The sequence below is a fragment of the Nyctibius grandis genome, chromosome 11, assembly GCF_013368605.1.
Source record: "Nyctibius grandis isolate bNycGra1 chromosome 11, bNycGra1.pri, whole genome shotgun sequence".
NCBI lineage: Eukaryota > Metazoa > Chordata > Aves > Nyctibiiformes > Nyctibiidae > Nyctibius > Nyctibius grandis.
Genome location: NC_090668.1, coordinates 16,766,056 through 16,780,348, shown reverse-complemented (window position 1 = coordinate 16,780,348; position 14,293 = coordinate 16,766,056). Strand labels below are relative to the sequence as shown.

Genomic DNA, 14,293 nt, shown 5'->3' with positions numbered 1-14,293 from the left:
CTCTCCTACTGCAGCCAAAGGCTAAAAGTTTGCATAATTTTGCCCAAAGTGGAACGTGCCAGGTCTCCCCACTGAGCAACCCTTAGTTCTCCAGCAAAAGCATTTTTGTTATCAGATCTTCTGTTTCTGTGTAAACCCTTCAGAACACGCTATCCCAGAATCTGCATCTGATAACTGTTTCCAAGTGGTGACTGAGAAAATTGCCTTTGCAGACCTTTTTCTTGATAATTGCAAGAATAACCTGAGCTCTTCCTGACAATAGTGATTAAAGGGTAGCTGTCTGTTACCAGTATTTGTCTTCAATACAGAACAAAAATTAAGTAATAGATTTTAGTGATATTTTTGTTGTTCATGTTATTATTGTTATTGTTATCTTAAAGGCAATTCAGCAACAGAGCTCATCAGAAACTGAAGGAGAAGGAGGAAATACAGCAGATGCCAGCAGTGAGGAGGAAGGTGATCGGGTAGAAGAGGATGGAAAAGGAAAAAGAAAGAATGAAAAAGCAGGCTCAAAACGGAAAAAATCCTACACTTCAAAGGTTATCTTCTGAGTTTTTCCATTGTTACCCATGTGCATTTATAATTAGAATACTGTCTACCTCATGGCAATCTGTTCATTCTTCTTCAGCATTCTGATTCCAGTACCATAGCGATGGTGTTCAAACAGGCAAAGGGAAGTGCTCTGGGTTTTGTCGACAGCCTTAGTGAGACAGCAGTTGAAATACTCTGCCCTGTTCCAGTGCCCACACTTTGAGAAGGAGATGGAAGTATGGGAAGGAGTTCAGAAGGGCTGGAAAGAAAATCCGTGCAAAGATGGATTGATAGGTTTGATCACCTTAGATAGGTATTTCCCCATGAAGAGCAAAAAAAGCCTTCATAGTGTGCCTCCCAGGAGACATGAGCTCAGGTTTGGTTCCTGTCTGGGAGAATTCAGGCTTCCCTCTCCTGTCTCCAGTGCAAGTGCCCCAGATGCCATGCTAAACGGTATGGTAGGGTCAGGTGTGCTCAGCTGCTCCTGTTGTAGCTGAGTGTAAAATACACAAATACAGGATACAGAATGGGAGGGAGGAAGAACTAATTCATTAAGCAGGGAGTAGGGCACTCAATTTGTAGATAAAAGACCTACATTGTAGTACCTACCTGACCTGTTGATACCTAAGTAACAGCGTAGATGAGGAAGCTAAATGTGTCTCAGACTGCCTCATAATGGCTGGTGAACGTAATCACCTGCGTAGTGACAACTTTGGGTCCAGATACACTTCTCACTTGTCACCTGGGTGAAAGGGAGCAACATTATAGTCACTTCTTCCAATTCTGTGTGTGCCTCCAGGTCTGTACTTTGCTTAAAAAATTGTGGAAAGTGTGGCACAGTCATATTTATTCACATTCATGTTATTCTTCTCTGAAAGTGAAAACTAAATGAAATGGAAAGAAGCAAGCAAACAATCTGATCCAGGCTCAATATGGGAGAGAGCGGGAGTTTTTGTGGTTCATCCACTGAACAAAATGTATTAAGTAATTTCACCCCCTTTGTGTGTTTTACATTAGAAATTCAGGTCTGGTCTACCATCTTCTTTCCAGAAGACTCTGGGCAAACAGAGGATTAGGAAAATGGTGGCTTAATGCCACAATTTATCCTTTTGTACTGTAGAATTGCATAACATAAAGAGAGCAGAAAAGATGTATCGGTTCCACATGGCTTTAATGCTAATATATTTAAGCTGACAGCACTAAAAAAAGTACGGAAAGCAGCTCTGCTAATGTTATTCTCATTTTACATCTCTGTGTTTAATCAAAACTTTTGTCAAGCTGGTACCATCTGTTTCATTAACTAGCAAAACCTACAGGTGACCCAACACTAATACCCATCTCCTGTTACTGTGTCTGTCTGACAGTCAATTGTGCTGCCAACCTGTGTTGAACAGAGAATTTCTTCTTTTGCTTCATTGATGGCAGTAACTCCCACTACTTCACCTGAAAAATGCTTTTCACCCCACATATCCTCCCCAATATTCACCTTGAACAGGGAACCACATGATCAGACAGCATGCCACATACATTTCAAAAGTGTCTTTCTCTGACTGAAGCTCAGTTTTGACTTTTTAACTTTGTTTTTGATAATTTTAGAAATCCTCCAAGCAGTCACGGAAATCTCCTGGAGATGAAGATGATAAGGACTGCAAAGAGGAAGAAAATAAGAGCAGCTCTGATGCTGGGGACGCAGGCAATGACACAAGAAACACTTCTTCAGATTTGCAGAAAACCAGTGAAGGGGTAATCTTCTGTTAATATAATTCACTTCCCATGCAGTTTGCTACTGGGGGGCTTTGGAGCTGGGGGTGAAAGACATTGTGTCGCAGTGACCTGTGCATACAACGTGCCGTCTTTTTACGTTGCATTTTAGTGCTCAGAATGTGTCTAGAACGGAAACATGGGACTGGTCCCTGCACTAGTACAAGTTTTGCTCTAGAGAAACAACTGAATGAGAAAAGATACTATAAGCATTATTTTTGTTCCAACACTTGCATGGATGTCAGCTGATAGGAACTACTGAAAACCATGAGCTGGAACGATGCAAAATTGATGTGAGAGCAGAATCAGACTGTTTGCGTAATGCATTTTGGCTCACTAAACAGTGGGAGCCTGCTTATCCTTTCACAGTTGTTTAAAATTTGTGCAGTCCCGCTGACTTCTTTGGAGTTCATGTGGGTTCATGTGCACTTCACAGGCTCTGCATACTGCAGGTTTTAGGGCAGATCCTGCTTGGGATATGACCTTCCAAGGAGGGGATATACAGTCTGCTCCACAGCAGGTTTTATGTTTGTGTCAGTTGTGTGTTCATATCAATATTATTCTGTTGTGACCGCAACAACAGAAAGAAAGGCTGCTGAGCAGGGGAATTGGTATGGGAATCAGTTAGTCGTCAGCTACCTTTACTAGCTACCTTTACTAACCACTACTATTTCTGACCCTTTGGAGCAGCACAGGCCTCCCTGCTCCAGCGCTTACAGCTCCAGCTCAGAACCAGTTCCTGTGTGGTTCCCATGCCAAGGCCAGCAGCCGGGCTGGGCAGTCACAGGAGCTGCTGAGTGACACGAATCCCCAGGTGTGAGAGGAAGCCAGCCAGCACAGGCTCTCATCTGACATTGCTGAGGTGCCTTAGCACCCAGCTGCATGCTCAGGCTCAACCCTTTCTCACAAAACACTTCTGGGGAGCTACTGTTGTCTCCTGCTTAAAGACTCCTCCCAGAGCTTCCTTTCCCCTTGTCTCTCTGTGGGACAGTGTATATGTTTTGTGGCTCTTCGCCTTATAAAGACTTCGATATGTGGCTCGTGGGGTCAGGAAGATCATATGCCCTGACTGTCTCCCACTCACTCTGAACAAGCAGCTGGCTTGAGCCAGAGCCTGAGACAAGGAGACGCCTTCCCAGCACCTTGCCCACAGAATGTGAGAGTCTGGGGCTGATGAGTGTGGTCAGAGCATAGTGTGCATGTTGCCCATGTTCTGGCTAGTGGACCCTGTGACACTTTCATATCTTCAAATAGGTATTTGAGTGAGCAAACTGGCCATAAAGTCCATCTGAGGTGGCAAGAGGTTCAGGAGGGCAGTGTGACTGGAGTTCACAGAGGCATGTTCTCCATGTAAGGACCAAATGCTTACTGAGTTATGTCAGTCGCAGATTAAGTGGCTAAAAAGTCACATAGGGTGTTGGCTTTGTGGCTGGTGACATTCTTTGCTCTTCCTTCTGGATGTGACATGCTTGTAACTGCTGGGAGGTAGAGCTGAGCATGCTAGAACATCATGGTGCTCTGCAGCATTTTCAGGTTTGCAGATATCTCAGCCCCTATGCTAAAATATCATCAACGGTCTCTGTGTCCTTCCTGCCAGCACCAACTCCACAGGAATACTCAGTCAACGTTGTCATACCCATGCGAGGAGTTGGCCCTGCTCTGACTTCTGCAACCCCAGCACTCGAGCTTGACCTCACACTTGAACGACCAGTCTTTAACTAAATCTTGGGTGCTTTTAACATTACGGGAAAGGTGAAATTTTAGTAGCAGGTACTAAAGAGAGATGGAGAGACGGTTTTAAGGGCAGCTTGAGATAAAAGCACTGATAAGTTTGGAGAAATTCACATCCTGATCCAGATATTTCACTGTGGGCATTTCTGCCGCAGAATCAGCATTTCACATGTAAATCCTCTTTTTAGATTTTGTCAGTGGTGCAGTTCTCTTTTAGGACCAGGAGGGGACACTCCATCTCCTGGCATCCTCAAAGCCAGGCCAGGTGTCTTTTTAGAAGATATGCCTTCGTCAGACACAAGGCGCTCAGGGAAAGAGTAATCAGATTTTTTTTTCAGTTGCTGTTAAACAGCCAGTGACACAGCACGTCTCTAGATCGACCTCCTGGGGTACAGGGCCGGCTGTCCTGCAGCCACATCCTGCTGGACATCCAGACTGGGAGTCTGCTGGAGGGTGTTGAGCTCCTCCAGCCCATGCACTTGAACTTCTCTTCTACAAAAAGGAAGGTCAAAAAAGACCAATATGTGCCTGCAGAGTTGGGATATGGTCCTCTTGTTCACATGCATGAGTTCGGAAGAACGTCTAGGTCTGCTAAAAGACACCATCATAGATGAGATTATGTCTCTTTAAAATCATTTAGCTTGTGAGAAGAGCACTGGACCAACACCAGGCAGTCTGAAGAAGATGGGCTTCCTCCTCCCCAGCGAGCAGCAGCAGAGCTGCATGCCCACCGCCTTGCCCACTGCCAGCCCAGACGGGCTCTGGCCGGTCATCTGGCCATGAGATGGCGCCAGGCACCATCCAAAATGAGCTCTGGGGGCTGCGTGAGACCCACACCTGAGAAGAAACTTGTAGAAAGGTATCATGAGGGCAAAGAGACAAGAAAAACAAGGGCTCAGGGCCCTGATCCCAAGGATAGGCATGTTTCATGCCCCTGTTTTTGCCACCATGACTGGCTGCTTAAAGGATGCCTGGTGGTGGAGGCAGGGAAGGGCGGTGGAAGGCAGGTGGGCAGAAGGCTGCGGGCTCAGCTACCCTGCGCATAGTGCTCCCCACGGCTGCGTCCTGGAGAGCCTTTGCCTCCTGTGCTCTGCACTGCCCAGGTCTCTGACCACACCTAAAGGACACAAGCAGCTTTTCTCTTAACAATACTAATAACAATGAGGTAGTGATTATGTTTTATAATGCCTGGCCTGCAGGCTGAAGACACATCTGCCCTCTTCAGACCAGAGGGAACCTTGCCTTTAATCACACTCACCCTCAGCATTATGGGGATCTTCTTGAAGGGTTAACGGCTGAAGTCAAATGATTGCAGGAGCATCTTCATCTATATTTTTTAATGAAATTTCTAACCTCCAGGTGGTAGAGGAAAGCTTGAAAATGGGAAGTGATGGCTTCCTAAAGACTCAAAACCCAGAGCAAATAAAAGTACTTCCAAAGCTATGATATTTTTTCAGCCAATTTCACACTGTTCAGGGGCTCAACTTGTGATTTTTTTTTTTGATCCCTGGGGTTGACAAAGCTGCTTTCTTTTCTTATCTCATCCCTTAGTTTCTCAACTATTCTTGAGGACTACAGGCACCCTCAACAGCAGAGACATTAGCTTCCTCAGACTCAGCCACAGTTTATAATTGTGTCCTGCCACTACCTGTTTCTCAAGCTCTTTCCTTCACTGCTGTTCTTTGGCTGATTCCTTCCCCAGAAAGATGCAAAGCCTGAACCTCAGGGTTTTATTATCCAATATTAATTAACTAATAATATATTAGCTAAGACAGCCCATCCCAGAATTTGCTCAAGTCAAAAGTCACAGACCCCACCCCCCATGACAGTCCTCTGCTGTTAAATATTAAATTGTTTTGGCTTTCTCAAAACACCACATAAACAGAATATTCCAGTATTCATGGCTCTGTGTCGTTTACTTTCTACGGTACAAAATTAGCTCATAAATCAGTGAATTCGTGGCAGCAGATTTACATTCCACATTTAAATCTCCAGTGACTTGTGTGTGTGGTTCTTGGCTGGCATTAACTCTGAATCTTTGTAAGTGAACACCTAAGTTGCTTTTTACTTTCACTCTCTGGATACCCATAGAATGACATTTGAAAGCTGGCTGTAGTCCCTGCCCTGTTATAGAGTATTTGAATGTTCAGGTCAGCGCTCAGGGTATGTGGCAAGTTTTTCTTTTGGTATTCATTATTTTAGTGACAGTCCGGACATTGTGTTGGTAAATGAGGCATTCTCTTTGTGTACAGATGCATGGGGTTGCCTTTCAGGAGGTGAATTATTTCACTGAGGCTCTGAAAAATAATAGATATGTTGGAAATGAAATACATTTTTTTGCTCCTGGTACAGCCCGAATATTAAAGTGGGGTAAAGGACTCTGATCTTTTCACTCATGCTGACAATCAGTTACTAACATGGGAGTCAGTGGATCTATTTGTGGAGATGACTGCTTGCCAGCATGAATAAGGGGATCAAAATCTGGTCCAAAATTACTGCCATCTGATACTATTGCAATTGGGAGAAGATATTTAAAACAGCCTGTGTCCAGGACGTATTTTTTGTTGTGATATTCCTGTGGGGTAGCAACAATTCCAGTTAACTGCTGTGAAAGACACGTTACGGCCAAACTGGCCAGAGAAATACAGGTTCATTGTGTCCTTCTGATATGGTGCTGAGATGTTTGGTTCCTTCACTCTTCATTCTTTAATTCTCAAGAATAACGCTGGTTAGGCTGCGTAACGGGTTTGGGGTTTTATCAACATTAAAAGCGTAGCATTTAGGGCTCTATTCAATGTAAAACCATTTATGTGGGCGTTTTTCCAGAAAATGAAAACAGTATGTATTTGTCTGAATTTTTTTCAGCAATTTGAGTTAAAATTTACCCCTCCAAAAAAAGATAACATTTGTAAAAATGTGTTCAATTATTACACAGTAAAAATTTCTATGTAGAAATCAAACAGTGGCATACTCCTGGGTGTAAAGGTGTGTTTTCTGCTGCCTTCCTATAGGTCAGGATAACAGCACTGCTAAATCAGGCAATGGGACATAGCTCAGGACAAACATGGATGTCTGAATGCAAGTTGAGGTTAAAGCAGCTGGTATAGAAGAAATACACTCTTTGCGTCTCTGGGTACATTGAATCCTGTAACCATTTTGACCTCAAACCAACATGGAATAACAATGATCATACAGAGCAAGTAAATCATTATCCTTCTGCCCATCCAGCAAGAGCCTTTAAGGTGCAGGATGGCTGAGTCAGCTGCCAGACGCTGTTGAGGAAGGAATTTTCAGTGCCAGAAAAAACAAAGCCATTTGTGGGTTTAGTTTTATTCCCTGCTCTCTGTGTTCTTTGTCCTTCAATTTTATTGATGACTGAAATTTCTCACTCGAGTCAGTCAGATCCTGCGCTGTTTCTTCGGTGTGCAGTAGCGCTGCTCAGTGCGGCACACGTTGTGCCGTATGTTACAGTACAGCTGAGGGCCTTGTTCAAAGATGATGTGAGTTATCTGTTTCTGAAGAGATGTGAAACTGTGGAGACCATGGCAACGGCGCAGCTCTGCCGCATCCTCGTTCAGCAGCTGCCGCGGGAGCTGCCAGCACCGTGTGCTGCCTGGGCAGGGCAGGGAGCCGGGGTCCCTGTGCAGCCCCGCTGGCCCCGGGGGCTGCCTGCGTCTGGGGAGGACAGAACTGCTGACTTCTGGGGCACCTGGGAGTGCGCCTGGGAGGCAAAACGTGGGTCATGCTGGAAGATGGTACTGGAAACTCAAAATCCTAGAGGATGATTTGCATACCTGGCTCTTTGTTGTCCCTCCTGTGCCACACCGTGGCCCAACAGACCGATCTGTGAGACACCAGGGGGTGGAAGTATTAACATTCCCAGCGCCTCACGTGAGGCTGGTGCCTACCCGGTTTTCTGGCCTTAGCCCAGAGGGGAGTTAGTAAGTGCAAAGGTTTCATGCTGTGAAAGGACAGCTTTCCTTACTGCATCTGACAGTGGTACCGTAGGGACCGACCGTTTCACCACCCATCCTGCCTACCAGGGCAGGGTAGCAGCTGTCATTAAGAACTTCAGCAGAAGGAATGGTTTGATTGACTGCGCATTTGTAGTTGTTTTAATGGATGTCTGCACTTCCCTCTGAAGGGAAGAAACGGCAGCCAACCCCTCCAAGCCACGTCTCCAAAGCATCTGCAAGGATAATCTCATTGACTCTTAAACAGGAGCGAGGTGAATGGCAGTGCGGTGCTCTGGATGATCAGCCCATTGTTACACCTTTGGGGGGAGGCAGGGCTCCGGCAGTTCCTGTAAGCCCTCACTACATGCACGAGCATTTTATAATAACCCCTTATCATTTGTCATTAGTCAGGATGTACCAGGACCTCCCACACGGAAAGAGCAGGTTTCCATTACTTACTGTTGGCAAACCCTTTGTTGCAGGAGAGAAGAACCGCACTGAACAAACACAGTGCAGCAACCAGACTGGGATCCCAGACTGCCAAGCGGGCACTTGTATGCCCATACCCTCTTGGATAGCGGACCATAGTCCGCTATAGCCATGGCATCACACACAGCAAGGGTGATGGGCCAGAGGGGTAGAGAGCTTAGGCAGCAAACAGCTCATGCAGCGACGTTAAAATGTCTTCTTCTCATATCCTCCTCCAGATCCTGGGTAAAATGAAAATTCCGTCCTCCCCAGTGGATTTCACCTGTACCCCCCACTTATTCCTTGATGTTGATTTTTTTCCTTGGATGATCCCACCAAATACAGTACTAAGTCTTTCGTACTGCTTGTATGTTGTGTTTATTTCTGTCCGTCAGGGTGTGGGTGGACAAGCATTCACGCTCTGAATTCTTTACTAAGGAGAAGGGACATCTTGCTCGGGGTCAGGTAGTCATGCAGTGTTGCATGTCTTCATGTTGCCAGACAAAAGCAGCGTGTCCCTGTGCCTGTGGGCGAGTTTTGCTTTCTCTGTTTAACATGAAGAAACCGCGACTTGGAGACCCTTGCCATGATCACGCGAGGACAGTCTGTGATCTAATGTCAGTGGAAGCAAGAGCTGACCTTGACTCAGTCCTGACGTGGGAGTTTCTTCCTTTTCTGTCATCACCTTCCAGGGAACTCCAGCCCAAACCGTTGCCTTTTCAGAAGCAACATTCAGATACGCTAGCTCTGAAGACTGTTGCTCTTTCTTCATCCTTGCTGAGCGTTCGTTCGTTTGCCCAGACAGGTGTTCTCCTCGCGAGGCGTTCAGGAGCGCAGCAGTGCCCGAGCTCCTGCAGGACGCACAGCAGTGATTTAGTGCAGTGCAAAAATGCAAAATGTGGTTGTGTGTGAGGTTAACTGCAAGGTTCGTATTTAAGTGGTTGGGGAAAACAAAACCAACCCACAGACACTGCATATTTGAATAAAGCCCTAAACGTTTACTTTTAAACTGCATTCTTTAGTATTTTGTAGCAGTATGTTTAGTTGATGTAACGTAAGCAGTTTTTTCTAGAAAAAAATTTCTGTTCAAACAGACCAGGTGGTTACTTGTACCCGTGATGTTGAAGTGTAGGAATACGGCATTAATTTTATCCAGTTTGTTGCAGCAGGCTTTTTCTTACATTAAATGTGATATTTTTTTCTGTCTCTTTCTCTTTCAGACTTAACCAACAAAATGACTGCTGAACATTAAGGGAAAACACAAGAAGGTTCCATGTTTGGTTGTCTAATATTCTTGGATTTGATATGAGTCACCACATCTGTCATTAGTGTCATCAACAGCATCCCAGTTTGTATGCACATTACTCACATTCCTCTCTGTTGTGTTTGCAGAAATGACATTTTACCCTTTTTTCTAAGGGTTACTTTTTGATTTTCATTATTATTTGGTTGCATGAAGTTGCCCTTTACCAGTGGCTGAGGTTTATGAAGATATCGCATACTTGAACATGTTTTAGATTCCTTTTCTAGCTAGAAAAGGTGTAACTCCAAATTATATCATTCTCAATCAGCATTTTTTTAAAAACAAGTAATTCTTAGAAATGAGTCCCCTCCATACGAGACTACAACAGTATCTTCCACCTACAAACATACTTTTAAATTTCCCTATATCCATACTTTGTTGATTTTTGATCAGTTTACAACATAAAAGAAAAATTCTTCTTCAGTTGAGATCACCACCAAGTTCAATAATGTAATAAAATACCTTTCCTTATTAGAAGTACCTAGCTAGCTATACTCTTAATACTTCTCAAAATCATGATGTAATGTACACTATCTGACTTAGTTCCTATATGTGGAGTTAGTGAAAGTCTTTTTGTGTTTCTTTAGATTAATACAAGGATTTTTTCCAATGCCAACACAATTTGAAATCATTCATTTGGATGCTTTCCATTTTTAAGCTTAACTGTGATATAGAACCCTATGGGAAACCAAAAGAAAACATCAATTTTAAATACTGAAAGGCTTAAAAAAGGATGCTGTCGTTCTGGCTTTTTTTTTTTTTCCTTTTGGAAATAGAACTAGACTAGTAAGTAAGCATTCCAAATCCATTATTCTGTGTACATTATTGTTGCTATTGTGATAATAGAGATTTTTATTTATTTTTATGCCAGCTTTTATTGTGAAAACATATTTAGTCTGGTTTTATCAATCCTTGTTCTGCTTGTCCTTGGACATCTTTTGCGTATTCAAGGTTTGTAGTTGACGAGTTTACTGTAAAAAACTAAAAAAAAACCACAACAAAAAAACAACCAAAAAAAAAACAAAACAAAAAGAAAACAAAAAAATGTATTGTTTTTACAGAATAAATTTATTGGAATGTGTATTGGGAGTAAGGTTTGAGGTTGTAAGCAACTAAGTTAGCGTCATATTTGGCTTCATACGTGTAATAATGTGAGGTATTAATGTAAGTCAAGTATTAAAGCAAAACATTCTGTTAACATGAGTTGACCATAATAGATACAAGTGCAGGTGAGATCTTTATTTTTTCTGTACTTTGCCTTTTCTGGATAACAGGAGGTTATTAAATTCACCTTGAATGTATTCACAGTTTCTTTAAAAACATGAGAAGTAACATCAGAGGCTCAAATACCTGTTTATGAGACAGCACGTCCTGTCGCAGCCCAGCAGCTCGGGGTTGGTTTTCCGGGGAGGACGTGCTGGGATGGAGCTATCCCAAATTCTAGCGTACACGGAAGGAGCCCGCGCCAGGGAGGCTGGGTGCTGGAGGAGGTTATGGCTAAGGTCCTTTTTGCCGAGAAGCACTGACTGAGATGTGGCGTGGTTCTTTTGGACCTGCCCCTTTGGCTGGAGGTATAAAACCTCTCTTCTGGGTCCTCTCTTCCGGGCACTGCTGTGAACAACACCTCAGTGTTCAACGGGAGAGCGTTAAAGCATGAATTTCTTGCTGCTCTGAAAGTCCCCTTGTGCAGGGTGCAACACGCATGCACATGAGATGATGCTTTCTTGTTACTGATGAGGTTTAAAAAGGCAATTAAAATTCTCTAATCAAAACACCCAAAAGTCAACATCCCAAAATGAAGTGTTTCCAGTTAAAATGGATCAGCTAACTTCATCTGTGAGAAAGGCACTAAATGTACTGCTTTTAGCATAAATACACCTAGGAGCCACAGAAATAGTTCTGATTGCAAACAGGAACATAAACTACACAAACCAAGGTCGCTGTATTTGCTGCTACTTGTTTATGACCCACCAGCATTAGCAAAAGTAGCTGCGGAGAAGAACACGGCCAAAAACCCCTCCTCTCTGAAAATGTGTGCTACAGCGTAAGGCCTGATTGTGCAAGGTAACGAGCGCTCCGTGCCCAGCTCAGCCGTGCTTGTAAGCACGTGCTTAACTGCAAGGAGACGAGCAGTCCCTGCAGAAGTGAATCCTTGAAAGAATTAACAAAACTGTGATTTGCTTATCATCTATGGAGTCTTAACCATGAGAGCTGATTGATTGCTTCTTAAAAGATTTCCTGGGATTTTTAACAAGGCTGACCCACAAGACATACTGTTGGACAAATAAAACATGTGCATGTGACAGAGTTATGGATGTTAATTTTTGACACTTCAAAACGTTGACCTTCACATTCTACAGTAGCTCTGTATAGGGCGTCCTAGCACCGATGTTCTTCAGCGTGCGGAGGCTAAACACTGACATCATTATTATTATTTAACTTCAGGCAGTATTTCTAAAACTGTCAAAGCAGCTTACTTAAAAATAGCTATGGGAACTAGCAGCTCCACTGCAGCACAAAGTCAAAATGTTGCGAAGTGGTACTGAAGAGAGTCATCTTTATTTTCCCTTTTGGAGTAGGATAAACAAACCAGACCGTGCAATTTTACACAATCGTGCAATTTTACACATCTTACACGCTTCATTTGGGTTCCATTTGAGCAGTTCAATTCCATCCCAACCCAATTATATACATCGCCAAACAGAGGAGCTGAAAACAGTTGTGCTATTCCGCTTTTTCTTCTTGTTTTGTTTTCATAAAAAACTCCGGCTTGTGGACACACCTGTAAGCCAACAGCTGGGGAAGAATTCCATACATGATGTTCAATATCAGAAAAAATTGTTTTGCTTCTTCAGGGACTCTGTAGATGTAGGGAGTTCGAGCATGAAGAGAAGCACCAATATGGGAAAATTGAGCCTGTGGTGTGTATATATTGTATATATTAAAAAAAAGGTAAAGTTGCTGTATATTATGGAAAGACAGTATAATCTGCATGCAAGTATGCATCTCCAGCGACATCTTCCAAGCCAGCCCTTTTATTCCAGAACTACCCATCCTACTTCTGCACAGCGGTATAAAAATACACCCTAAACTAAGGTCATTAATATCTGCGTATAAGAGGCATAAGAGAACTGTCAGTACCATGGTAGGAGGTGTATTTTATGCACATAGTGGCACTGATCTTTACATCAGGTCTAGGATTTCACTCTGGGCTTACAGGTGATTATTCATGCAGCCGGGTCCACGATCCTTCCCCAGCCAAACGGCCACGGCAGCGTGCATCGCTGTAGAGATCTGCGCTCCGGACCCTCAGCCCAGGGCAGGACTCGCACCAACCTCCCTAAGAGAGTTGCGTTTGGCATCAAGGAGAAGCAGACAGACACTCGCTCACTCAGAGTAAAGTTAGAAAATAAAATCTTGGAAGCTCTGTTAGGGTTTTTTGGTTTTTGTTTTTTTTTAATCTTAAACCCAGTCTTACAGATTCTGAGCCCAGAACTCCTGATGATTTCAGAAAATGTCTGCAATATTTGGCTTTTGGGCTGGGGGTGGTTCTGAAGTATAGGTTAAGTTTACAGTGAAGGTTATATGCAAAGACAAGCTTGCTGGGCTGAAGCATATTTTTAGCATAAACAAATATTTAAAGATAGAAGCGTCAGGATAGTCGCTGTCTTTTGTCTCCATCTGTTACCTGCTATTTCAAGCTACAGCTCATTCACATTAACTATTGTGTGTCCAATTATTTTTTTTAATTTAGTTAGTGCGCAGCAGAGGAGATCTGAGAAGTTAAAACATCAATTTGATCTTAAGCAGAGCAGGAGAAAGGGACACCAGGATTTTAGTAACACAGAGAAGTACACGATGGCCAAATCATGTCCTCTGTTCTGGCTTCAGCAGGAGTTATCTTGGACTCACAAAGAACACAGTTCTGTTCACAGTTAGCAAAGTAGAAGGTGAAATACAGTGCAGGTGTTTTAATACACACCCCTCTAGCAAAAGGTTAGGCTGAGGCCATACATCAAAACAGAAAAGGAAATCGGTTTTCAGGTGATTCTAACCACCTCCACTTAACAGGGAGAGCTGATCTGGCAAACCTGAGTCAGGAAATGGAGTAATCACAGAAATCAAGTACAAACACACTTCAGCAGAGTGCCACTTAGCATGTTTCTGTAAATAGCGATTACACAGTTAACAGATGTTCAGGGGCACGCTATCAGCAGCCTTTTTATATCAGCCCCATGAGTCAAGCTGTCTTTTGCAGCATGTTTGTTCTCACCTGTCTCAGCCAAGAACTGCTTTTAGCACCTGGATGGTCTTGCTCGGATCTCTGCTACCTTCCTTCACCTCGGGAGCCATCTCAGCCCAAGCAGCCAGAGTGTTCCCCAGCAGATAGCCAGCTATCATCAGGCTTCAGGTAGGATGTTTGGGGTGTCTAATGTTTCCCTAGATACTAACAGCCTCCTGGTAGTATCTTAGAGTCTCTACTGGGGTGAACAAGATGCTAAGCTGTGTACTTCTCTATGGAGGATTGCAAGGCCTGCCTGTC

The 14,293-nt window shown here is 43.6% G+C and overlaps 2 protein-coding genes across 5 annotated transcripts in view; one reads left to right on the top strand and one right to left on the bottom strand.

The window, feature by feature from the left end:
* HDGFL3 (HDGF like 3) overlaps positions 1-11,082 on the top strand; it is a 38,855-nt gene extending 27,773 nt beyond the window's left edge. The window contains exons 4-6 of the mRNA XM_068409854.1: positions 381-539; positions 2,128-2,274; positions 9,668-11,082. Of these exons, the coding sequence (XP_068265955.1) occupies positions 381-539; positions 2,128-2,274; positions 9,668-9,673 (312 nt within the window). The 3' untranslated portion in view covers positions 9,674-11,082. The remainder of the gene's footprint in view (positions 1-380; positions 540-2,127; positions 2,275-9,667) is intronic.
* A 1,208-nt stretch (positions 11,083-12,290) lies between these two features.
* Positions 12,291-14,293, bottom strand: part of TM6SF1 (transmembrane 6 superfamily member 1) — a 20,807-nt gene continuing 18,804 nt past the window's right edge. For all 4 annotated transcript variants that reach the window (XM_068409852.1, XM_068409853.1, XM_068409850.1 and 1 more), the window contains one exon: positions 12,291-12,666. In XM_068409852.1, the coding sequence (XP_068265953.1) occupies positions 12,475-12,666 (192 nt within the window). In that variant the 3' untranslated portion in view covers positions 12,291-12,474. The remainder of the gene's footprint in view (positions 12,667-14,293) is intronic.